The 24,969-nt window shown below is 38.7% G+C and overlaps 1 protein-coding gene and 1 pseudogene across 1 annotated transcript; one reads left to right on the top strand and one right to left on the bottom strand.

Annotated features, from left to right (window-relative positions):
• Positions 1 to 3,157: 3,157 nt before the first annotated feature.
• Positions 3,158 to 4,066, top strand: LOC100987445 (olfactory receptor 4C3-like; annotated as a pseudogene).
• A 19,611-nt stretch (positions 4,067 to 23,677) lies between these two features.
• LOC100981750 (olfactory receptor 4C45) lies at positions 23,678 to 24,598 on the bottom strand. The gene has a single exon (XM_003815825.3). The coding sequence runs from the start codon at positions 24,596 to 24,598 to the stop codon at positions 23,678 to 23,680; it is 921 nt and encodes a 306-aa protein (XP_003815873.1).
• Positions 24,599 to 24,969: the final 371 nt, after the last annotated feature.

Raw genomic sequence — 24,969 nt, 5'->3', positions numbered from 1 at the left:
AAAGAAAATGAAATATAAACTTTTTCAGATATGCAAAAACCAAAAGAATTCATCACCAGCACACCTGCTCAAGAAATATTCAAAGAAGCGCTTCAGGCAGAGGCAAAAATAATACCTAAACAAAGGAATAAAGTGCACCAGAAATGATAAATATGTGGTTAAATACAAAAAAAAAAAAAAAAAGGAAATGGATGATGGAACAAATTCCCAGCTACTTGTAAATAAATGACCCCCCTTTGGGTTTTTACCTAGTATGATTCTAAGAGACTCAGCTTAGGTGAGTTTCTGTAATCGATAGCAACTTCCCAGTCTGTGCTTTGCCTCAATGTAAAAAGCAAGTTGAATCTCACCAGGAATTTAATTACATGAACTATTGAAATTCGGGATCATACACTTGGAGTTGGCCTTGATGACATTTTAAACACTCTTCCAGGTACACCATTCCATGATGTTCAAATGTAAAAAAAAATCTGAAGACATGTTAGTCTGTTGGTGTCCCCAGATCCAGTCACTGTAAGTTTTCTATAATGTATTTTTATAATAAAATGCAAGAAAAAGGCAACCCAAATAAAAATGCAGTGGAATAAATTTACTAGAATTCTCATTATTTTCCACAAAATAATTTTATTTCTCATGGATAATTCAAACAGGAAACTTTCTTTCTTTATTAATTTTTAACAAATATTTTATTTGACACTCCCACAAATTTGAATCACAGAGGTGAATCAGCTTATTATTTTTATTTCCGGGTATATAAATCCATTATTTGGCTACATTGTATACTACTCACACTGATTACATTTTCTCTACTCTTGTGTTCTGCATAAGGATCAGCATTAGAGCATTTTTCATATTTATAATTATACCCATATTATACTGTACCCATATTAATAGCCATATGAAAAATTTACTGCCTGGGATATTGAAGATGGTGATAGAGACTCCATGTATTGAATGTTTATCTGTACAAACGCTTGATATAAATTGTTTTTTATGCCTCTCTGCAGCCTCAGAGTGTTGCTGTACTCTTATCTTCATTTTACAGATAAGAACATTGAGTCTTGAGAAGTTGTTCATAGTAACACAGCCAATAAAATGGCAGAGGAGGGATTCAAACCCAGATGTGTTTAAGTGACAGTATGGTACCGTGAAACGACTGCCTGGGTACCAGCCCCAGTTATGCCACTTATTAGTTATGCATTTCTTACTTTCTTCCTCTGAAAAATGAGGATAAAACCAGTAATCTACTTCATGGGAATGATGTGAAGATTAAACAAGCTGACCTACGTAAGTGTTTGGTTAGTGCTTGGCAAAGGCTAAATTCTGTGTAGGTGTTTCCTCTCATCACTGTTGTCTGTGTTTTTGGCCATAATGTTCTACCTTCAAAAAGTCCCCATCAGACTTGTCACTTGCAGGAGCTATATTTACCTTCTTGCAATGAAGTGTGGAGAGAGAAAAAGGTAGCAGTTTCATGATCGGTACATGAGTTTTCTCTCCAGTGTTTCTATATATCTGGGTACCTCTTTCTTCTTCTGACACTTGATGGTTCTCCTTTAATTCTTGTCATGCTGAGCATTAAATCTGCAGCAAGTTGGAGGATTCAGCTACTTTAAGAAGACCTATGTTTCCAGGAAAAGGATAGGGTGGTGGAGAGGGTTAGTGACAGTTTCAAAATTTAAGATAGGCACAGGTGTTACCAAAGGGCTAGGGGTTCTGTCTAGGTCCTGCTGTTGGCCACACAGAAAGCCAATTACTGAGACAATGAGTATTCCCAGGGAAAAAGGCTTCAATTGGGTGTTGTAGCTGGAAGGTAGATTAGTCTCAAATCAATCTCCTCAATCAACTGAAATTAGGGCTTTATATAGCAGGGAGGAAACGTAACTGTTAAAACAGGAGTTAGAGACAGGTAAGGAAGAGGAGTTGGACAACAAGAAGTAGGTGGTCGGTTAGGAAAACAGGGAAGGCTAAGCAAATAATTATGATGAATATAGGGTCTGATAACTTATTGCCTGAATGCAGTGATTTGGTGAGTTTTAGTTTTTTGATAGTTTTTGGGATGTCCAAGGGTGAATGTTTTGAGGAGGGAATTCAGATAAGACAAATGTAAATTTTAAGTTTTAAGACCAGAAGAGCAATTTTTAAGTCTCTCCAAAAAACCCCAAAACTATCTATTGGACTATTAGGTCTATTTCACAGGCATTTCCTTAGTATCGTCATGGGAAAAAAGGGTGAGTAGGAATATTCTGTCATATAAAGTTATAATTGATAGCTGGTTAAGACAGGACACCTGTTCCTCTGCCCTTGTAGCTTCCCTTATGCAGTTATAGGCAGATAATCATCTACTAGTACCTTTCACTGATACTCCCCATTTTTTTAATTTTGTTTTTTACTTTGAGTCCTCCCTGTAGATTGCAGGGGAACTAGTAGTCCTTAACTAGAAGGATTACATCAAGGTCAGAGAAAGCAAAACTCAGAAGGATGTAAAAATGTATAAAACAAGGGGGAGGAGAAAGCTAAGTTGTCTTCCTAGGCATGATGCTGTTCACAGTATGCAGATGCAATAAATGAGAAAGTAGAGAAGTAGAGAATTTGGTAAGTCTCTAGCTGCAACCAAGTCAGTTTCTTCCAATCCTGCTTTAGTTTGTTTTATATCAATTGTATTACCATTGGAAAAACCGACAAAAAGTGTAACCAACTTCATTGCAAACTCCAAGAAGAAAGCTTTAATTCGAAGTATGGACCATACACACCGAGATTTCAAGAGATTTCAAGAGGTCCTAACTCTACATGGTATTCTCAAGTGCGATCTAATCTATGCTGAAAGTGATCAGAGATTTACTCCAGTTTGAAATGGAAAATAAATGTCTGTTAAATGTTCAATCCCAGCAGCCACAAAAATGCAAATTTAGATAAGTTATTATTGTCATCTAATAACTAAGATATGTGGTGCCCAGTGATGCTAAAGTTAACAGACATTTTGTGGTCAGAAGATTAAATTTGTATAAGAGTTTTGGAACAGAAGAGGGTTAAGAGGGACAAAGGGTATATTAAAGGAAAACTTGCAATGTTTTTCCCCAGGCAATTAGTTCTATTACTCATGTTTCTCTTTGTCTTTATAGGCAATACTGCATCTGAATTCTCAGTGACCTTGGAATCTATGGAAATACCACACAATATCACAGAATTTTTCATGCTGGGACTCTCACAGAACTCAGAGGTACAGAGAGTTCTCTTTGTGGTCTTTTTGCTGATCTATGTGGTCACAGTTTGTGGCAACATGCTCATTGTGGTCACTATCACCTCCAGCCCCACCCTGGCTTCCCCTGTGTATTTTTTCCTGGCCAACCTATCCTTTATTGACACCTTTTATTCTTTTTCTATGGCTCCTAAACTCATTGCTGACTCCTTGTATGAGGGGAGAACCATTTCTTATTAGTGCTGCATGGCTGAGCTCTTTGGAGCTCATTTTTTGGGAGGTGTTGAGATCATTCTGCTCACACTGATGGCCTATGACCACTATGTGGCCATCTTTAAGCCCCTGCACTGTACTACCACCATGACCAGGCATCTCTGTGCCATGCCGGTAGGGGTGGCTTGGCTTGGGGGTTTCCTGCATTCATTGGTTCAGCTCCTCCTGGTCCTTTGGTTGCCCTTCTGTGGGCCCAATGTGATCAATCACTTTGCCTGTGACTTGTACCCTTTGCTGGGAGTTGGCTGCACCAACATGCATGTCATTGGTCTGCTGGTGGTTGCCAACAGTGGTTTAATCTGCCTGTTGAACTTCCTCATGCTGGCTGCCTCCTACATTGTCATCCTGTACTCCTTGAGGTCCCACAGTGCAGATGGGAGACGCAAAGCCCTCTCCACCTGTGGAGCCCACTTCATTGTTTTTGCCTTGTTCTTTGTGCCCTGTATATTTACTTATATGCTTCCATTTTCTATTTTATCTATAGACAAAAATATGGCATTATTTTTTGGTATTCTGACACCTATGTTGAATCCACTCATTTATACCCTGAGAAATGAAGAGGTAAAAAATGCCATGAGAAAGATCTTTACATGGTAAGAAATTGCAAGTGGATAATGAGTGGTAAAGCAGGAAATAAAAATGACTTTATTTTTATAAGTGAAACAAACCAAGCCTTACTTTTTTGTATCATGTATAATTGTATTCCATCTTAAGCATTATTAGCAAAGATGGAGTTTTTCCATGTTGGCCAGGCTGGTCTCAAACTCCTGGCCTCAAGTGATCTGCCCACTGAGGCCTTCCAGAGTGCTGGGATTACAGGCATGAGCCACTGTGCCCAGCCTTCACTGACTTTTATTGTTTATTTAGTATTTTCACATGAATTGCATAATTTGATTATAAAACAACTGTATGAAATATACATGGTATGAATGATTATTATTCCTATTTTAGAAATGAGGAAGCTCTGTTTACTGATGTGGTTAGTCAATTAATCAAGATTACCAATTTTTGAAATGCCTAAACCAAAGCTTAAAATGAGTTATTTTTGATCCATCATCCAGATCTTTAAGTAGCAATCCATGTTGACATCATTTGAGACTGTGTGATAATTAATTGAGTTGTAGAAACATGAGGCAAAATGTTACTTAACACTTAGCCATATATAGTAGGCTCTTCTGCATCCAGGCCTGGCTTCTACTTCTTCTCCTCACTCTGTGTGACATCAGCAATACCGCTGCTACACTATAGCAGAGAGGTTAGGAGTTTGGCTCTGGAGATAGAGCAATCTGAGTTTGAATCTTATTTTCTTTCTTTAATTAATTTTTTTTTTGAGGCGGAGTCTTGCTCTGCCACCAAGGCTGGAGTGCAGTGGCGTGAACTTGGCTCACTGCAATCTCCGCCTCCCGGGCTCATGCCATTCTTCTGCCTCAGCCTGTGGAGTAGCTGGGAATACAGGCGTCCGCCACTGTGCCCAGCCAAAGTTTTGTATTTTTTAGTAGAGATGGGGTTTCACCATTCACAGGATGGTCTCGATCTCCTGACCTTGTGATCTGCCCACCTCAGCCTCCCAAAGTGCTGGGATTACAGACATGAGCCACTGCGCCCAGCCCTTTCTTTAATTTTTTTAAAAGTTCTGGGGTACGTGTGCAGGATGTGCAGGTTTGTTACATAGGTAAACATGTGCCATGGTGGTTTGCTGCACCTATCAACTCATCACCTAGATATTAAGCCCAGCATGCATTAGCTCTTTTCTCTAACGCTCTCCCTCCCCACCCTCCCCTGATGGGCCACAGTGAGTGTTGACCCCTCCCTGTGTCCACGTGTTCCCATTGTTCAGCTCCCACATATAATTGAGAACATGCAGTTCTCAATTTGGTTTTCTGTTCCTGCTTTAATTTGCTGAGGATAATGGCTTCCAGCTCCATCCATGTTCCTGCAGAGGACATGATTTCATTCCTTTTTATGGCTACATAGTATTGAATCTTATTTTCTATGCTTGCTAGTGGCACGATCTTGAGAAAAGTGATGAGATTTCTAGAAACCTCTGATGCCTGTCTTTAAAATGAAAGTAAAGATATTTTAGATTCCAAGTATAAGTGAGGTCACGCAGTATTTGTCTATCTGTGTCTGACTTATTTCACTTCGCATAATGTCTTCCAGGTCCATATACCTTGCTGCAAATGACAAAACTTCTTTCTTTTTTAAGGTGTCACCTATATACCTCAATAAAGCTGGGGAAATAAAAGGTAAAGAGTATACATGTCTCAAAGTGTTATTGTGACAATTAGATTAATCTCTCTAAAGTTCTTAATGCAGTTTCTGGCACATAGTGAACTCCCAACATGCTTATTTGATATTACCATGTCTACCTCTATCAGGGGAACCAGCCCCCAATATTTCAACGTAGGTTCTTTTCTATTTTCCCTAAGTGTCAGCCAGTCTGAGAAATAAAGAGAAAGAGTACAAAGAGAGAAATTTTACAGCTGGGCCTCTGGGGGTGCCATCACATATAGGTAGGACTGTGATGGTGACCCCAAGCCACAAAACCAGCAAGTTTTTATTAGGGATTTCAAAAGGGGTGGGGTGTATGAATAGGGAGAGGGTCACAGAGATCACATGCTTCAAAGGGCAATAAAAGATCACAAGCCAAAAGGTCAGAGCAAGATCATAAGGCAAGGGCGAAATTAGAATTACCAATGAGGTTCCATGTCCTGCTGGGCACACATTGTCTTGATAAACATCTTAACAGGAAACAGGGTTCGGGAGCAGACAACTGGTCTGACTAGAATTCACCAGGCTGGAATTTCCAACCCTAGTAAGCCTGAGGGCACTGCAGGAGACCAGGGCATATTTCATCCCTTATCTCAACCGCATAAGACAGACGATCCCAGAGCAGTTGTCTATAGGCCTACCCCTGGGAATCCATTCCTTCCCCAGGGTTATCAATTATTAATATTCCTTGCCAGGAAAAGAATTCAGCAATATTTCTCCTACTCCCACGTCCATTTATAGGCTCCCTGCAAGAAGAAAAATTTGGCTTTATTCTGCCTGACCCCACAGGCAGTCAGACCTTATGTTTATCTTTCCTTGTTCCCTGAAAATCACTGTTATTCTGTTCTTTTTCAGGGTGCCCTGATTTCATATTGTTCATAACACCCATGTTGTACAATCAGATTTCATATTGTTCAAACACACATGTTTTACAAACAATTTGTACAGTTAACGCAATCATCACAGGGTCCTGAGGTGACATACATCCTCAGCTTATGAAGATGACGGGATTAAGAGATTAAAGTAAAGACAGGCATAGGAAATTATAAGAGTATTGACTGGGGAAGTGATAAATATCCATGAACTCTTCACAATTTATGTTCAGAGATTGCAGTAAAGACAGGCATAAGAAATTATAAAAGTATTAATTTTGGGAACTAATAAATGTCCATGAAATCTTCACAATTTATGTTCTTCTGCTTCAGCTTCAGCTGGTTCCTCTGTTTGGGGTCCCTGACTTCCCGCAACAAACCTCAACCCTTTCCTAACCTTCTATAAAGAAATTGCTTTCTTTTGTTTTTCTATCTCTTTTAGACTTGAAATACATGCGGCCTTTAGAGAAATTTTTTTTGTTGTTGTTGAGTAATACAACATGGTGTTTCTTTTTATTTTACCTTAGCCTTCTCATTTCAAACTCTGAAATCTAAAACGTAGGTCCATTTTCATTCCATCTTTTCCCTGGTTTTACAAACTCTCACCATATCCCTTCCAAAGCTTCACCTTTTAAGATTGTAGGCTCCCATAATTTATATTAAACTTGCCCTCTGTTGGAAAAAATAGTCTGTAATTCCTCATGTTACAACATATTCACTTTTACACGAAGAAAAAACAACCTATAAATTCATATGAAAAGAAATTTCTCTGTTATGGGAAGAAATATTCAAAATTAATCTCCAAGAGGCCATCATCCTAACTAGCATGGGAATAGAAAATCAAAACCACACATTCTCACTTATAAATGGGAACTAAACACTGAATACACATGGCCACAAAGGAGGGAACAACAGACACTAAAGCCTACTAGAGGGTAGAGAGTGGAAGGAGGGTGAGGATTGAAAAACCAACTATTGGGTACTATGCCATGCTTATTACCTGGGTGATGAAATAATCTGTACAACAAACCCCCATGATACCTATTTAACAAACCTGCACATGTACCACTGAATCTAAAATAAAAGTTAAAAAAGTCACAAAAAGTGCAAAATTGGTCTCCAAGAAATTAGTTTCCACCACATTTGGGAGATTATCAGGAAATGTTTCTTGTTTTATCCCCATAACTCCATGTCTAATAAAAATGACAATTGCAGAATTTTTGGCAAAGGAAATATTGCTTTCTTTCACTTTGACACATTTTGGGAAGCTAATTAATAATAGCTAGCTATAATTGAGACCTTGAATTCTGTACCCATTCATTTCTGCTGTTAGATGATAAAATATTATTTAATTAACTAAGAAATATGAAATAATGATGAGGAGTGCTAAAAAATAGCCTGTCTTTTGGCCAGCTTGCTACAATTTCATCTGAAAAGACTTTTTAGAAAAGCACACTTATTTTAATTGTAATTTACAGTACCCTGATTTTTGGTACAGTTAAAATATCAAATAGCAGAAAGACTAATACTAGTGCACCCCTATTTTTATTGTCCAAATTATGATGAACAACATCCCCATTAACTTATAAATATTGCTTACTTTTGAAAAATTTCAACTCACTAGATTAAATAAATGGGTAAATATTCTGAGTAGTTTTCTAGTAATTAAAAATTATTACTAATCTTGTTTACAAAGATAGCTGTATCTTCTTTTTAGAGACCATGTAAAATGTCTTTCATTCATAATCCATATTTGTTTTAGCAAATTTAGAAAATAAGAAAATAAAGATGGTCAACATACATCCTCCAACACACTTGTATAAATCCACCTATTAGCCCATTACCTAGAGATAATCACTATCAACATTTTGGTGGATACTCTTCCAGTCCTCATCACCTTTTCTTCTCCTTTTCCTCCCCTTCTTTCTCTTCTTCCTCCCTTTTATTCTCTATTTCCCTCTCCCTCTCTTTATATACAGTATATCATATGATATGTGTATGACACAAATATATGTGATAGGTAATATATGAGATAATATTTTATTTCCATACTGATTTGTTTAATCTGATTTTCATATTTCAATTTATGCCTGATATATATCTGCATAATGTAAATTTTTTCTGTGACTCAATATGGATGACTGTTTAGTATTTATTATATAGCTTTTCTAAATTTATTTAACGGAACCCCTGTTAATGGATTTAGATTGGTTCTAGTTTTTGCTATTATAAAGAGTACTGCAACAAATATTCTTTTAGCCAAATATTTTTACACATCTAAGAGTGCATCTTTAGGGAAAAACAAACAAACAAACCTAATAGAGTAGAGTCAGAGTTAGGAACAAAAGTAGAAAAGAACATTCTCATTCTAGAGGAATAAGCTCATTCATAAGTTAGAGGCATGAGAAGACACAGTAGGGTGATCATCAATTAAGGGGTATTTCAGAATCAAGAGTAGAATCTTGGCATGTAAATGAATGACTTCACAATGTGATGAATGCGACAATAGTGTATGAGCCAGGTATAGTCAGGAGATGAGTGAAGGGTTTTCAACACTGAGTGGATCAAGGAGTATTACATGCAAGAGGCTATATTTCACTGGATGTTGAAGTATGAGTAAAAGGAGTCAGATGAATCAACTGAAAATGTGAGGAATGAAAAGGGAATTACAGTCACAGAATCAGCATATGCTTTCAGGACACAGTGTATTTGGCCTCAGTCCTGTAAGAAGATGTGAAGCCACTTGAAGGTTTTAACATAAAATTAGGTTCCTACTTTACATGACTATGAAAATAAATTCCAGATGAAAAAAATCCTAAACTCAAACATTTCTTTTTAAAAATTAATAGAAGATATTATTTGAGAATATATTCATGATCTAGGCCAGAGAAGTCTTTCTGAAATGAGAGATAAAATTTGGATCAATAAATGGGGCCACATAATACATAAATTGCTTTTGAATGATAAGAAGACACCATAAACAAAGTCAGAAGACCAGTCACTGCTGGAGATAAGGTATTTGCAACATGTATAATAGCCAAAGAATCAGAATATAAAAAGCACTGCTAGAGTATAAGAAGAAAAAGTTAAACAACCAATATATAAATAGGTAAATGTATAAACAAAAAATTTACTGTTTATACAAACATTTTAAAGATGCCCAACTTTGGTGGTAATCAGGGAAATGCCAATTATAGGAATAATAAGAATCCACTTTCACATATTTCACATATTGGCAAAGACTAAAGCACTTGACAATATCAAGTGTGGCCAGAGATGGGAAATGGCAGCTCTGTTGTACACTGCTGGTGGCACAGCCAGCATGGAAAGCTCTTTGATGGTATTTGTTAAAATAAGTACTAACCATTTGATTCACTCGTAGGTATCTACTTAAAGAACAACTAATTTAGATATTCTTAATACCTAAGAATTTCATGAATGTGCACATGGAAACATGTGCAAGGATTTTCACCACAGAATTGTTTGTAATAAAACATAGAAGTAATCAACTAGGGAATTGCTTAGGCAACCATGGTGTATGATGGATTACTGTATAGCAGTTACAAGAAATGAATTGTATTTTTATTTGTTAATACAGATCAATCTGAAAAACAATGTTGAGTGCAAAGTAAGTTGAAAATGATGCATCTAGTATGATAACGTTAATAGAAAATAAACCACTAAATGTCAAAAATATTTTCTTTGTGTGTGCATGTGTTAGTACGTATTTGTGTGTGTGAAAGCAGAGAATAGTATTTTTTGTCATGGAAGTAGAAGAGCAAAGGGGTCTTTTACTTCTACTTTTTATATCCTAATTTAATAAGCATAATATATCAGTACATGACTTTGTGTAATTAAAAATGGAAAGAAACCTCATAAAACAGATATGTTAGACTTTAAAATAGTAGCTTATTGATTATAAGAAAATGACACTTTTTCTCTTCTTTGTATTTTTATGTATTTTTTAAACCTAAAAATCAGACAATTTAGATTTTTCTTTAGATGAGGTCAAAATAAAGATATTGTGCTGGTGCCCCTCCCCTGATCCCATGAATTCCCTGTTCCCTTACTTACACCGACAATTATTCTGATTTATCATCCTGTTCAAGGCCAGTCTTTTCACTGATCCCCATGACCGCCTCCCATCACATTACCTCCAAGACCTCTTCAGTTCTCAATTATTGCTTTTTTGTCATAATTTCAGCTTAATCTTTACCCTTGGTTAAGCCTCTGCCAACCTAAAAGGTGGAAACTACACTCTAGGGCTAAATTATTTATTTGTTCAGCTTAGAAGTCAGCTTAGGCAAATAAACTTATCTAATGCTTAGTTTCTTCAACTATAAATGGACATTTTATTCCTTAGGTCATGCCTTTGTAAGAGGAAAGTGTGTAGGAAGATGACTGTTGGGCAGGTGACAGGTGCCTGATAAATGTTAGTTTCCTTCCTTGCTGGTGAGAAAAGGGTAAAAGAAGAATAAAGGTTAGAAATAATGTAATCCTCTGAATTTTAAGTACTGTGGAAAATATACTGGTCAAGTAAAAAGAGAAGATCTGTGTTTGAGATTTTTATTCTGCAACTGATCATTACACGGCCACTGGCAAACAACTTTAAAAAAATCATTTTTTTCACTTCTCTTGAACCCCTTTCCCTGAAGTGGAATTTTGTTTTAATGAACAATGGCAAAATGAATGCATACTCATATAAAAATATTTGCTATTTTTTTATTTTGTTATTTATCAGAGGAAAGTAGCACTGTATAAGTTATGAGCTGTTCCTTTATGTACAAAGTGGTGCAGGTGGAGAAAAAGACAGTTAATTTCAAAGAATTTTTCTGATATGTGTGAATCAAAACATTTATGGAATTTAAATTACTGACAAGTCACTAGCTGGTTCTTTGCAGACACAACATTTTCAGCCTGATCTGTCTTTGAAAACTAGTTCACCTGCAAATTAGTTCAAAAAGTGATATACACAACAAAATTTATTTTAAAAAATGAAGGCCAAAGAGTTTCAAGAAGACAATTTCAATGTAAATATAAGATATTTAAGACAACTAACTTGTTTATTTATATTAAGTGGAAGCAGAATAGAATTTGGCAAAGCATGAGGGGTTTGGGTTGGACAGGCTTAGACCTGAATTCTATCTAAGCCAAATTTTAGCTACTTAAACTTGAACACTATAATTAACCTTTCTGTCTCTTGGTTTCCTAATTTATGAAATGGGAATATCAAGGTTATCATGTTTATTGAGTGTCAGTGAGAATTATTAACAAATAACAGAAAGAATATAAAGTACTTTGCACATAGTAGACACTCAAATAAATTAAAAATAGCCATCATAATTATAAATACAATATCATTGTTTTGTTGGTAGTGACAGTTTCCTGTGAGTAGGGTCACAATTATGTTTAATTAAATATTTTAGACAGAGGTAAATTCTATGTTTTGAGGCTTAAAAAGGTAAGCACAGAAATAACTGAAGGTCACAAATGGCTGCTTTCATGGTGTAGGTCAAAGGATACAAAATTTCAGTTAGATTGGAGGAATAAGTTCAAGAGATCTATTGTACAGTATGGTGACTATAGTAAATAACGAAATCTTGTATTCTTAAAAAATGCTAAGAGGGTAGATTTTAAGTGTTTTCACCACGAAAAGGATAACTATGTGAGGTAATGCATATGTTAATTAGCTTGATTTAACCATTCTGATGCAGGCAAACCCCAAAACTGGGGCTTTGACAAGCTGCATCATGGCTGGGGTTGTGACTCATGCTTGGAACACAAGTCCTGCTGATGTACCTCATTTTCCCCTCAGAGATTATATACTCCTCCTTAATTTTAAAGAGTTGCAGGAGGGTGGAAGTCCTTGAGCTTGCAGTTCAACTAACTCTGAATTGTTAGCATAAGAACAACAGGTGTGGTTTATTACTGCACATACTTTTCCTTGTCATGCTACTTATCTGTGTGTTTGTTAAACAGCTTCAAATCTTCTCGAGGATCACAAGTGTAGGTCATGGTGTTCTTCTCTTGCACCTGCAGGGATTCATGAGAAAATAAGTTTAATGCTATACAGGTATACCCAACTAGTGACTCCCAGAAGTTTCACAGCAGCACGGGTATTTAACAACACCTGATAGGAGGCCTTTTATTTTGGTTGTAATAGATCCTTGGGGAAGACTCCCTTCTTTCCAGGTTTTTAGTAAGACTAAGTCTCCAGATTAAAGAGGGGACTTACTCTTTTCCTTCGTGGGAAAGGGAAATGCTTTATTTCCATATTCTTGAAAGACCTTTCAAAACTGGCCTAAGTTGATAATATGAGTGAGCATTCTAGGTGTCTCCTCATCAAACAGGAAATCTGAAGTAAAAAACGGCCTCCCATAGGTTATTTCAAATGGACTAAGTTTTAGGGTTCCTCTTGGAGCCCTCCTTATGCACAAGAGGGCTACGGATTGGAGAAAATCTTAGGCCTCCCAGGTTTCCCAACAGAGTTTTGCTAATGTCCTTTTAAAAACATGGTTGGCTCTTTCTACCTTACCAGAGGATTGAAGCCTCCAGGAGGAATGAAGATGACAGGTAATGCCCAAGGCTGAGGAAACCTGCGGGGTCACCTTACCTATGAAGAAGGGTCCATTACCACTTGGCAAGCTTTTTGATAATCCAAACCTTGGGATGAAATTCTTTAAGTAAGAATTTGGACCCTTCCAATACTTTTTCTGTCCTTGTGGGAAAAGTTTCTATCCACCTGGTGAAAATGGCTATAAGTACTAGCAAATATTGTAGTCCTCTGTAAGGCAGTCTGAGTGAAATCTATTTGCCAGTCTTCCCCAGGGTATGTTCCTTGATGTTATAAAGGTTTGAGTAGGTGGCTTCCTGGGTTATTATGGGCACAGAGTTCACAGGTCCTGGTGACCCCTTTTTCAGTCTGGAATAGTCCCTTCTCCAAGAATATTTGGGAAACCAATTTGAAGAGAGAATTCCATCCCAAATGTGAGGAGTTATGGAAATGCTTAATTATTTTCCATTGCTTAGCCTTGGGGAGAAAGTTTATTGCTTTCTAGCAACTACCATGAGGGACTCTTTTGTAAGCCTTTCTGTTATGTTCATTTAATTTCCTCAGGTGTACAGTATGATTCTGCTGACATGGGTGGAGTATCAGGCATTAGTGCAGTGGCCAGTGGTGCTGATCTTCTTGTAGCAGTGGCCTTGGCTGCTCTGTCTGCCAGAGCATTTCCTCTAATACTAGACATGTCTCCCTTATTGTGTCCCCTGCAATGAATAATTGCTATTTCTTTTGGGAGCTGGACAGTATCTAAAAGTTCCAAGATCTCAGTGATGTTTTATGGGGGACCCCTTAGATGTTAGTAGTCCTCTTTCTTTCTACAAGGCAGCATGAGCATGGAGCATCAGGAACCCATATTTAGAATGAGTAAATATATTGACTCTTTTCCCAGTTGGAGGGTCCTTATTAAAGCAATTAATTCCACTTTTTGAGGAGAAGTCTGGGGCGGTAAAACTTTGGCCTTAATAACTTCTTGTTGGCTAACCATAGCATTACCTGTCTTCTTTACTACTCCTTTATGAATAAAGCTACTCCTGTCTGTAGACCACAAAACATCAAAGCTATCAGGGGCTCATCTTTAAGGTCAGACCTGCTAGAGTAGGTCTGTTCTATGGTTTTCACATAGGAGTGGATGAATTGGGGACCTGTTTCTTGGGATGTGAAGTCTGGGAACAGGGTAGCAGGGTTTAAAACTTAACATACCTTAAGGGTAACATCTGGGGGTGTCAAGCAGAAGGGCCTGATATTTAAGTAACTGGCTTCCTATTAGCCATGGACGTCCTTTTGCCTCTAGAACCTCCTGTACTTGATGGGGAGGTCATAACATCTAAATGGTGCACCAAGGTAAACTTACTGTCTGTTTCTATCAATAGAGTGATGGTGGCCATAGCTTGCAAGAATCCTGGCCATCCAGCCACCATCTGTTCCAGCTGTTTAGAGAAGCCATTCATCTGGGATTATTCCTGAGCCTTGGATTTAGAACACCCAAAATTGTCCCTTGTTTTTCAGCTATATAGAGGGTGAAAGGTCCCAAAGCAGGGGATGTTCCCATCTTTTCTTTTAAGGTTAGAAATGCCTGTTGGCATGTTCCATACCAGTTCAAAGGCTCATGATCATTCCCTTTTAGACCTTCATAGAGTGGTTTTGATATGAGCCCCAACTCAGGAATCCAAATCCAGCATAATCCAGTCATTCCCACAAAGGTTCTTAACTATTTCTTAGTCTGAAGGGGCTGGAGTGCCAGGATGGTCTCTTTCTGTTTCTGCGCTAGGGTCCTTGTCTCAGGAGGGAACATGTATCCCAAGTATTTAACATTTTGAATAGAAATCTGGGCCTTGTGCTTGGGGGGGATACACGATACCCTTGTTTTCTCCCAAAATTAATGACCTGAATTGTATTTTTATTAGAGTATTTTCTAGTAGTGCTGGAAATTAATAGGTCATCTACATATTGTAAAATGGATCCATTTTTTTAACTATAATTCCCTTAATTATTTTGTCAATGCATTCCCAAAGAGATGAGGACTGTCCCTATGACCTTGGAGGAAAGAGAGTCCAGGTAAACTGAGATATAGCATGAGGGTCTGGATCAGTCCATTCAAAAGCAGAAATATACTGGGACATCTGGATGTAAAGATATGTAAAATAAAGCATCATTTAAATCTAATACTGTGAACCAATTAGCATCTTCAGGGACTTGGGTCAATATTCTGTAAGGGTTAGGAACTATTGGGTAGGCAGTGACTAATACCTCATTAACTGTCCTCAGGGCTTAAATCTGTATTCCCCATTTTCCTTCTTTACAGACAGGATGGGGGTATTACATGGGGACTGCCAGGGCTGTAGTAGTCCATACTTTAGAAACTTTGCTATCAGGGGTTGTATGCCCAATTGTGCTTCAGGTCTCATGGATATTGTTTCCTCCATGGGTAACCAACATTGGGCTTCAAGGTAACCTGGACTGGGGGTACATTAACAGCTCTACCAGCAACTTCTATTTCCCAGAGGGGTCTACTTGAGAAGTAATATGCAGTGGAAGGGAGGTCTTTTATGTATCTGTGTGTATTAAGTTATTCACTTAGAGCCCTTCCTGGCCTATTGCCTTATCATAAGGCTCTTCAAATTGAACTGTGGCCTGTAATTGGGAATGTAAGTCCCTTCCCAGTAAAGACACAGGGCACTCAGGTTTAAAACCTATGGTCCTGCACATTGCAACCAAGGCAGTGGGTGAATCTCCTAATTCTTGGATATCAATCTCTGTTATGGTATAAGAGCAGGAAGACAACTGGCCCTGAGAAATGGGTCAGAACTCTTACCCAATAAGAACTCAGTCTTCTTACCTACCACATCAAGGGTTAGCCAAGGCTCTCCTGTGGAGATGGCAAGATGTACAGTGGGAACCATGGAGGACTTCAGGCCCCTTCAATCCTCTGTTCTCTTAGCCATTGTGAGTGTGGGTAGCCGAGGCTTTCTCCAGAGCCTGAGGAAGTCCCTTTCCCAATGGCCTTCTTGCTTACAGAAAAAAACACTGGCCCAGGGGACAACAAGTCAGAGACTTTCACCTGGGCATCCCAGAGGCTGATTTCATGACACTTTCTCAGAATGGGTAATCCTGAGGTGGCACAGAGTTTAAGGCAGCCACTAAGAATTGTGCTTTTTGGTTATTTCTTTTTTTATATATATACTTTAAGTTTTAGGGTACATGTGCACAATGTGCAGGTTAGTTACATATGTATACACGTGCCATGCTGGTGTGCTGTACCCATTAACTCGTCATTTAGCATTAGGTATATCTCCTAATGCTATCCCTCCCCCCTCCCCCCACCCAACAACAGTCCCCAGAGTGTGATGTTCCCCTTCCTGTGTCCTTGTGTTCTCAATGTTCAATTCCCACCTATGAGTGAGAACATGCAGTGTTTGGTTTTTTGTCCTTGCGATAGCTTACTGAGAATGATGATTTCCAATTTCACCCATGTCCCTACAAAGGACATGAACTCATCATTTTTTATGGCTGCATAGTATTCCATGGTGTATATGTGCCACATTTTCTTAATCCAGTCTATCATTGTTGGACATTTGGGTTGGTTCCAAGTCTTTGCTATTGTGAATAGTGCCATAATAAACATATGTGTGCATGTGTCTTTATAGCAGCATGATTTATAGTCCTTTGGGTATATACCCAGTAATGGGATGGCTGGGTCAAACGGTATTTCTAGTTCTAGATCCCTGAGGAATCGCCACACTGACTTCCACAATGGTTGAACTAGTTTACAGTCCCACCAACAGTGTAAAAGTGTTCCTATTTCTCCACATCCTCTCCAGCACCTATTGTTTCCTGACTTTTTAATGATTGCCATTCTAACTGGTGTGACATGGTATCTCATTGTGGTTTTGATTTGCATGTCTCTGATGGCCAGTGATGGTGAGCATTTTTTCATGTGTTTTTTGGCTGCATAAATGTCTTCTTTTGAGAAGTGTCTGTTCATGTCCTTCGCCCACTTTTTGATGGGGTTGTTTGTTTTTTTCTTGTAAATTTGTTTGAGTTCATTGTAGATTCTGGATATTAGCCCTTTGTCAGATGAGTAGGTTGCGAAAATTTTCTCCCATTTTGTAGGTTGCCTGTTCACTCCAATGGTAGTTTCTTTTGCTGTGCAGAAGCTCTTTCATTTAATTAGATCCCATTTGTCAATTTTGGCTTTTGTTGCCATTGCTTTTGGTGTTTTAGACACGAAGTCCTTGCCCATGCCTATGTCCTGAATGGTAATGCCTAGGTTTTCTTCTAGGGTTTTTATGGTTTTAGGTCTAACGTTTAAGTCTTTAATCCATGTTGAATTAATAACTTTTTGGCTATTTCTTCAGATTTTCTTCACCTCCTCTGCCCTGTCCCTATTGTTGTAAACTCCAAAGGCCATGTTTAAGAGTTGGTTCTTGGGTGTTTGAGGTCCCATTTCTGCCTTTTGTAGTTTCCTCCTAAGTTAAGGGCAGATCAAGTAATAAAATGCATACCCAGGAGAGCTTGCTTTTCCCAGGAGTCTGGGTCTGCATTAGTGTATTTCCTGAGTGCCTCAGCCATACTGTCCTGAAACAGAGCAGGATGTTCTTCCTTCCCCTGATTTACTTCTGTAACATCGTCATAACTGGCTTAACCATATCTTTTCCATACCTTCTGTTAAATAAGTTACCATGTGATTTCTGCATTTGAAATCTTGGGAACCCCTCTGGCAACCCCACTGAGGTCCAAGTCTGGAACTGCATCTCCCTTCACATGATAAATGGCATGGCTTTTGTTTCAAGTAGCTACTCCATCTGCATATTCATGGGCAGTACCCAGAATCCTTTGTTTCTGTCTTATGGTACAGCAGGTGGACAATAATATTTGCAAGTCTTGTCAAGATAAGTCAAAGTATATGGTCAACTTAATAAATTCCTTTATAAACTTCCCTGGATCTTCCAAAAATGGGCCAAATTTCTCCTTGCATAAAGTCAAATCAGACACAGAAAGAGGCACATGTACCCTAATTGTTCCCCTATTTCTGTCGGCTACCTCTTGCAATGGTCACGGGTTCAATTTTAGGGGCTGATATGGGGCATCACTCCTGGTGGTACTGGTTGGGCTTATTTCCTCAAGCAGCAGGGGGTATAGTTTGGGCCTAACTGGCTAAGTGGGAGGGGAGTCTTATGACCTTAGGGTGAAATCCTGGGCTGGAGAACTAGTGGGACTCCCCTCAGAATCAGGGAACTGAGGAGTCTCCAAGGGACATGTGGGCCTCCTAGGGAGAGCAGCTAGGAGGGTATCATCTAGGAAGTGCATCTTCTTGGTATCTGGAAGTAACATGAGCCAGACACATCCTACAGCTCTCCCTTAAGTGAGGGTTCTGATAAAGGGCCGTAAACACCTGTACATAAGGGACCTCTGTCCATTTTCCTTCCTTTTCACAGAATAAGTCCAATTGTAAAATAGTATTATAAGGTAAATAACCATTTTTAGGCCAAATTTCTTGGTCTTCCAATTTGTATTGGACCCAAATCGTATTGCAATAGGAAATGAATTTCTTTCCCTTGAAGCTGTCTAATTTGCATTTACTCCAATTGCCTAAAAGACACCCTAGTGATGAGTTCTTCGGGATGCTCACTATTGTCGCCGTGTCTAATGAGGATCCCTACAGAAGTTTTTCTAAGTCTAGTGAGAGCCCAGTTATTTTCCCTTTTAAATTCTCACCTTTTTTTCTCAAGAAAGATCAGTGAGGAAGTTGTCACCAGTTCCTGCAAAGAGGGTGTAAGTACAGTTAGCAGGGTGTGATGAAAGTGAATTATGAGATATAAGTGGTCAGTGGAGTGATGACTGTGTCCACTGGCAAATGGAATACAAGAAAAGAAGTGCTGTAATAAGCAAAGTAGAGAAGGAGAGGTGAAAATAGGGTGACAGAAAAAAAAATGAGTTCATCTCCTTTGCAGGGACATGAATGAAGCTGGAAACCATCATTCTCAGCAAACTAACACAGGAATGGACAACCAAACACTGCATGTTCTCACTCATAAGTGGGAGTTCAACAACGAGAACACATAGACACAGGGAGGGGAATATCACACACCGGGGCCTGTTGGGGGGTAGGGGGAAAGGGGAGGGAGAGCATTAGGAAAAATACCTAATGCATACGGGGCTTTAAACCTAGATGGCAGGTTGATGCGTGCAGCAAACCACCGTGGCACATGTATATACCTATGTAACAAAACTGCATGTTCTGCACATGTATCCCAGAACTTAAAGTAAAAAAAAATAAAAAATGAAAAATAAAGATAATTGAGAAAATATGGGATAGAAACCAGTAATTTGTGCCAATACAGTTCTTGTTTTTTTTTAACCCTGCCCCCAAAAAATAGGGTGACAGGATTCTCATAGTCTGAATTCCACAAAAAGGGAAGAAAGCATTTTGGTTGAGGAAAAAGAGGGACTAGAGGAGGTCGCTGAAAATGGTGGTATGACAAAGACCAAGATTGCCCCTAGGGTGGGACTCTAACCCACAATCCTAGAGGGAATGTAAAAAAATCCAGAGTGCCATGGGGAACCTCTCAAAATAACAAAAGAAACAAACAAGGCCTGAATAGAAATAATTGTCCGAATAGGAGGGTGACCGAAGGGGACGCTCTCCCATCCATGAAGGCCAAATGGTGCCAATTGGTCTTAATTTGGGGTTCAGGTAATTGTCTCCCACAGATCCCTTCAGCTTGTTAGTCCCTTCATGTTATTGGTCCCTTCGTACTCACCAGGAAAGATGACGCAGATGAACCTGAAAACTGTGGCTCAGCCTGTGAAGTTTCTTGGCTTTGTGCCAGAAAGGATTCAGAGAAAACTGAAAGTAAATTTATTAGAGCAACAAAGTATAAGGAAATGACTGCTCCATAGACAGAGCAAGGCTTTTCCATAGGCAGAGTAGCTCTGGTTGCTTGCTGGCTAGTTATATTTATAGCTACTCCTTAACTATGGTAAGTAGTGGGTGGTTATTCATGAATTTTCTGGAAAAGAGGTGGAGAGTTTCCAGAAACTAGGGTTTCTCCCATTTTAAACCGTATAAGGTAACTTCTGGGCATTGCCATGGCATTTGTAAACTGTCAGGGAACTGTTGGGAGTGTCTTTTAGCATGCCAATGCATTATAGTTAGAGTATAATGAGCAATGAGGATGACTAGAAGTCACTTTCATTGCCATCTTGGTTTTAGCTGATTTCAGCCAGTTTCTTTACTGCATCCTGCTTTGACCAGTGGGGTTGTGACTGGTGCTTGGAAAACAAGTCCTGATGATCCACCTCAATTCCAGAATGTATACATATTTCAAAACATCATGTTGTACATGATAAATATATGTAATTTTATCTGTCAGATAAAATGTTAAAAAAAGAAATTCACTGCTTCCAATACATACAAAACATACAAAGTGAGTGCTTAGGTCAGGACTTCATTCACAGAAAGTGCTTAATAGAAATTAGTTATAATCATTATCACAATTGTCATCATTATTCTTATTTTTGTATTATCCTATTTCTCATTCTGTTTTTCTTGGGAATTACAACTACATTTTTTAAAAGTTATACTTTAAGATCTACGGTACATGTGCAGAAAGTGCAGATTTGTTACATAGGTATACACGTGCCATGGTGGTTTGCTGCACTCATCAACTCATCTATCCCTCCCCTAGCCCCCAACCCCACAACAGGCCCCAGTGTGTGATGTTCCTCTGCCTGTGTCTATGTGTTCTCATTGTTCAACTCCCACTTAAGAGTGAGAACATGCAGTGTTTGGTTTTCTGTTCCTGTGTTAGTTTGCTGAGAATGATGGTTTCCAGCTTCATCCATTTCCCTGCAAAGGACCTGAACTCATCCTTTTTCATGGCTGCATAGTATTCCATGGTGTATATGTGCCACATTTTCTTTATCCAGTCTATCATTGATGGGCATTTGGGTTGGCTCCAAGTCTTTGCTGTTGGAAATAGTGCTGCAGTAAACATACATGTGCATGTGTCTTTATAGTAGAATGATTTATAATCCTTTGGTTATATATCCAGTAATGGGATTGCTGGGTCAAATGGTATACAACTACATTTTTAAAGGATAAATTTTATTTTTAAAAACAGTGTTGTTTGCATGTATTTACAAAATAGGCACTCATAAGAAATTATGACAATGCATTTATTTTTAAAAAGGCATTGCATGCAAGATGTGACCTGATACAAGGTCCCGAGAACACAGAAAATGTCTGCATCCAGTGATGTGCAGCTCCATGGGTTAGAAATGTCCTCCTAAAAACATGTTTCTGAGTTCTCCCACAGGAACCACAAGCTAAGTACAGACAGATCTTTTGGTCCTTGGCACTGACTCTCCTTTCTCCTTCTTTCAGAGGACCAGAACAGGATGGGATCTGTCATTCATCAGAGCTTTTAAACTTAGTTCTGCTCAGGCATCTCACAGTGGCCCCCACCAGCTCCCTCATTTTAACTACAGAGACATTGAAGAGTATTTTCATCTCAGAAGAGAAAATAAGTGATGGGATAGACTTTAATTTCCAAAGACCTGGTTGGTGGCTCTAGTAAGCATCCCAGGTGAGAAAACAACCTACCGTTGTGCTGTCTGTATGTGTAAGCGGATGACATTAATGACAGATTTTTTGTTTGTTTGTTTGACACAGCGTCTTGCTCTGTCGCCCAGGCTGGAGTGCAGTGGCGCGATCTCAGCTCACTGCAAGCTCCGCCTCCCGAGTTCACACCATTCTCCTGCCTCAGCCTCCCATGTAGCTGGGACTACAGGCGCCCGCCACAGGCCTGGCTGATTTTTTTGTATTTTTAGTAGAGAAGGGGTTTCACCATGTTAGCAAGGATGGTCTCGATCTCCTGACCTTGTGATCCACCCGCCTTGGCCTCCCAAAGTACTGGGATTCCAGGCATGAGCCACTGCACCCGGCCATGCTAGATTTTGAAATGCAGTGGTCTGACACAGACATTGAATCCTGCTACGCCTGTGGGGACTGAAGAAGAGTGGTGATGTACTTGCTATCGTTTGTCTGGAACTGCAGTCTGCTGCACACCTTAGACTCCGGTGCCATCCCTGAAGGGTATTCAGTGTTGGACCAATTTTTATGACTTTTCAGCTGACTCATGGTTTCACTTTAAATCATTTAATTATCATTACTGAAAAAAAAAAAAACATGTAATGTTATTTCCCTTTTACTGATGAAGGAACAGGTTGAGAGGTGAAACAATTTGCTTACATTTATAAGGCTAATTAATTCTGGAGACCAGATGAGAAATCAAGTCTGTTTGACCCAGGGCTCTTAATCCCTAACTTCAAAGCATCTGACTATATCTGAATCTTTTAGCATTTCATTACATTCTTGATATGGATTCTTTTCTATAATCTACATTTATGATCACTGTCATCCAGTTTCATGATACAAACTTATTTCTACATCTCTGGTAATTTCCTTTTCAGCTGTTTTGTTTCCAGTGCTTTCTTTTCCTTTGCTGGCATGTAAAACCAGATTTTAATGTATAGATATTTTTTGCCTTAACTTTATTTTTATCAGTTACATTTATCAATTATATTTCTTTTGCTCCAGCCAATAATACTTTCAATTCTTCCTGGGTGCAGTGGCTCACGCCTATAATCCCAGCACTTTGGGAGGCCAAGGTGAGCTGATCACCTGAGTTCAGGAGTTTGAGACCAGCCTGGCCAACATGGTGAAACCCTGTCTCTACTAATAATACAAAAATTAGCTGAGCATGGTGGTGTGCACCTGTAATCCCAGCTACTTGGGAGGCTGGGGCACGAGAATCGCTTGAACCCTGGAGGTGGAGGTTGCAGTAAGCTGATATCATGCCACTGTACTCTAGCCTGGGTGACAGAGCAAGGCTCTGCCTAAAAAAAAATACTTTCAATTATTTTTGTAGAGAATTGTATACTATAGAGAATGGAGATATAATTTTTTAAAAGTAAGTTTTCATGAAAATGTTGTTTTTAGCCCTTTCATGTATAGTTGTTTGTCCTCTTGTAAAATAAAACTTCATTCTAGCTGTAGTGCTGAGTATGAAAGGTGTCAAGAATGTTGCTGTTAATCTGTTTCATACCCACAAGCAGGCAACAATATAAATTTTGTGAGCCCTTGAAACTTTTGCCCTTGTGAGTTCTTTCCTCCATAAAAAGTATTAAAAATTATATTTTATGAGTGTATTGGCGTAAAGATAAATATAATCCAGTTGTACTTAGATTATATTCATTTTCTTCTTCTTTTAAAGAAATTAAGCATTAAGCATTTCAACGGCTCCTAAAAGTATCATGGGCTGTTGGCACTACTGTGCCTTAATAAATATGTCAGCCTAGCCTAATATATGTCCTCCTAATAAAAATTGATGGAGACAGGATAAGATAATTGACTGTCCCAAGTTTAATCGATCAAGAAATAGAATAAATCTCTATAAAATATCACCAGATATTCTTGCCTAAATGTTTGTGTCACCAGACTTATTTATCATCAGTTGTCATTATTTGCTTCCAGAGCTTCTTAATGACATTTTTCACTGCTTTATTTTTGACAGTGTAGATTAAAGGGTTCATCATAGGTGTAAATAGGGTGCAAAACACAGTCACAGCTTTGTCAGTGGGGAAGGAGGTTAGAGGTCTTAGATACAGGTATGAACAAGGGACAAAGAATAAGATGACAGTGAAGATATGAGAGGCACAACTAGACAGAGCTTTGAGATGCCCTTCAGAGCTATGAGACCTTAGGGAGCACAAGATGATGACATAGGAAGCAACCAGTATGGAAAAAATGAGGAAACACAGTGACCCACTGTTGGCAGCAATCAGAGGCCCTAAAGTGTGAGTGTCTGTGCAGGCCAGCTCCAGAAGAGGTACTAAATCACACATAAAGTGGTCGATGACATTGGGGCCACAGAATGGTAACTGGGCTATGAACAAAGTCTGGATTCCTCCATGCACAAATCCCAGAATTCCAGCCACCACCATCAGGAATCCACACATAGGTTGGGTCGTGATGGTTGCATAGTGCAAGGGCTTACAGATGGCCACATAGCAGTCATAGGCCATGACACTTAATAAGATGATCTCAGCTGCCGCAAAGAAATGTTCTGTGAAGAGCTGAGTCATGCAGCCATTGAAGGATATGGTGTTGTTTTCAGAGATCAAGTCAAAGATCATTTTAGGGGCTATGGAAGAAGAGTAGAAAATATCTATAATGGATAAATAGGACAGAAAAAGGTACATGGGGGAACCCAGGGCTGGGCTGTTGAAGATGATGACTGAGATGAGCAGGTTACCTACCAGTGTGATCAAGTAGGTGATTAAAAACATAACAAACAGGAATTTCTGCAGTTCTGGATTGTGAGTGAGGCCCAGCAGGATGAATTCTGTTACATTGTTCATCTTTTTTCATAGATTTAGCTCAGGTTGTGTGTATATGGCCCACCTGAAAAAAAATAGTATTTCTGAATGATGATATTTTAAATTCAATACTAAAATATTTCATCACCTCTTTAGTCCTGGTTTTTGGGGGTGATGGAGCTACATTGCCACTCACCTCTGCTGTTTTGCAGAGTTGTAAAGAAGAACAGAAGATTAGATTTCTCCTAATTCATATATTAATTAAATAGTGATAATATCTTACAAGTACCACAAACAAGATCTTGTTATAAATGTTGACTTCCAAACTTCCTTTATGGCTCTAAAATTTCACATATGGCTTTCTTTCATTTTGGGGGAGGACAAATCTTATCAATAACAATTGTTTTGAAATT

This window comes from Pan paniscus, chromosome 9 (assembly GCF_029289425.2).
Source record: "Pan paniscus chromosome 9, NHGRI_mPanPan1-v2.0_pri, whole genome shotgun sequence".
In the NCBI taxonomy this organism is placed as follows: Eukaryota; Metazoa; Chordata; class Mammalia; order Primates; family Hominidae; genus Pan; species Pan paniscus.
The sequence above is the reverse complement of the archived record's forward strand: the minus strand, read 5'-3'. Positions and strand labels throughout refer to the sequence as shown.

Excerpts from the sequence above, each read along its gene's own strand:
- LOC100981750 (XM_003815825.3), bottom strand. The coding sequence starts at position 24,598 with ATGAACAATGTAACAGAATTCATCCTGCTGGGCCTCACTCACAATCCA.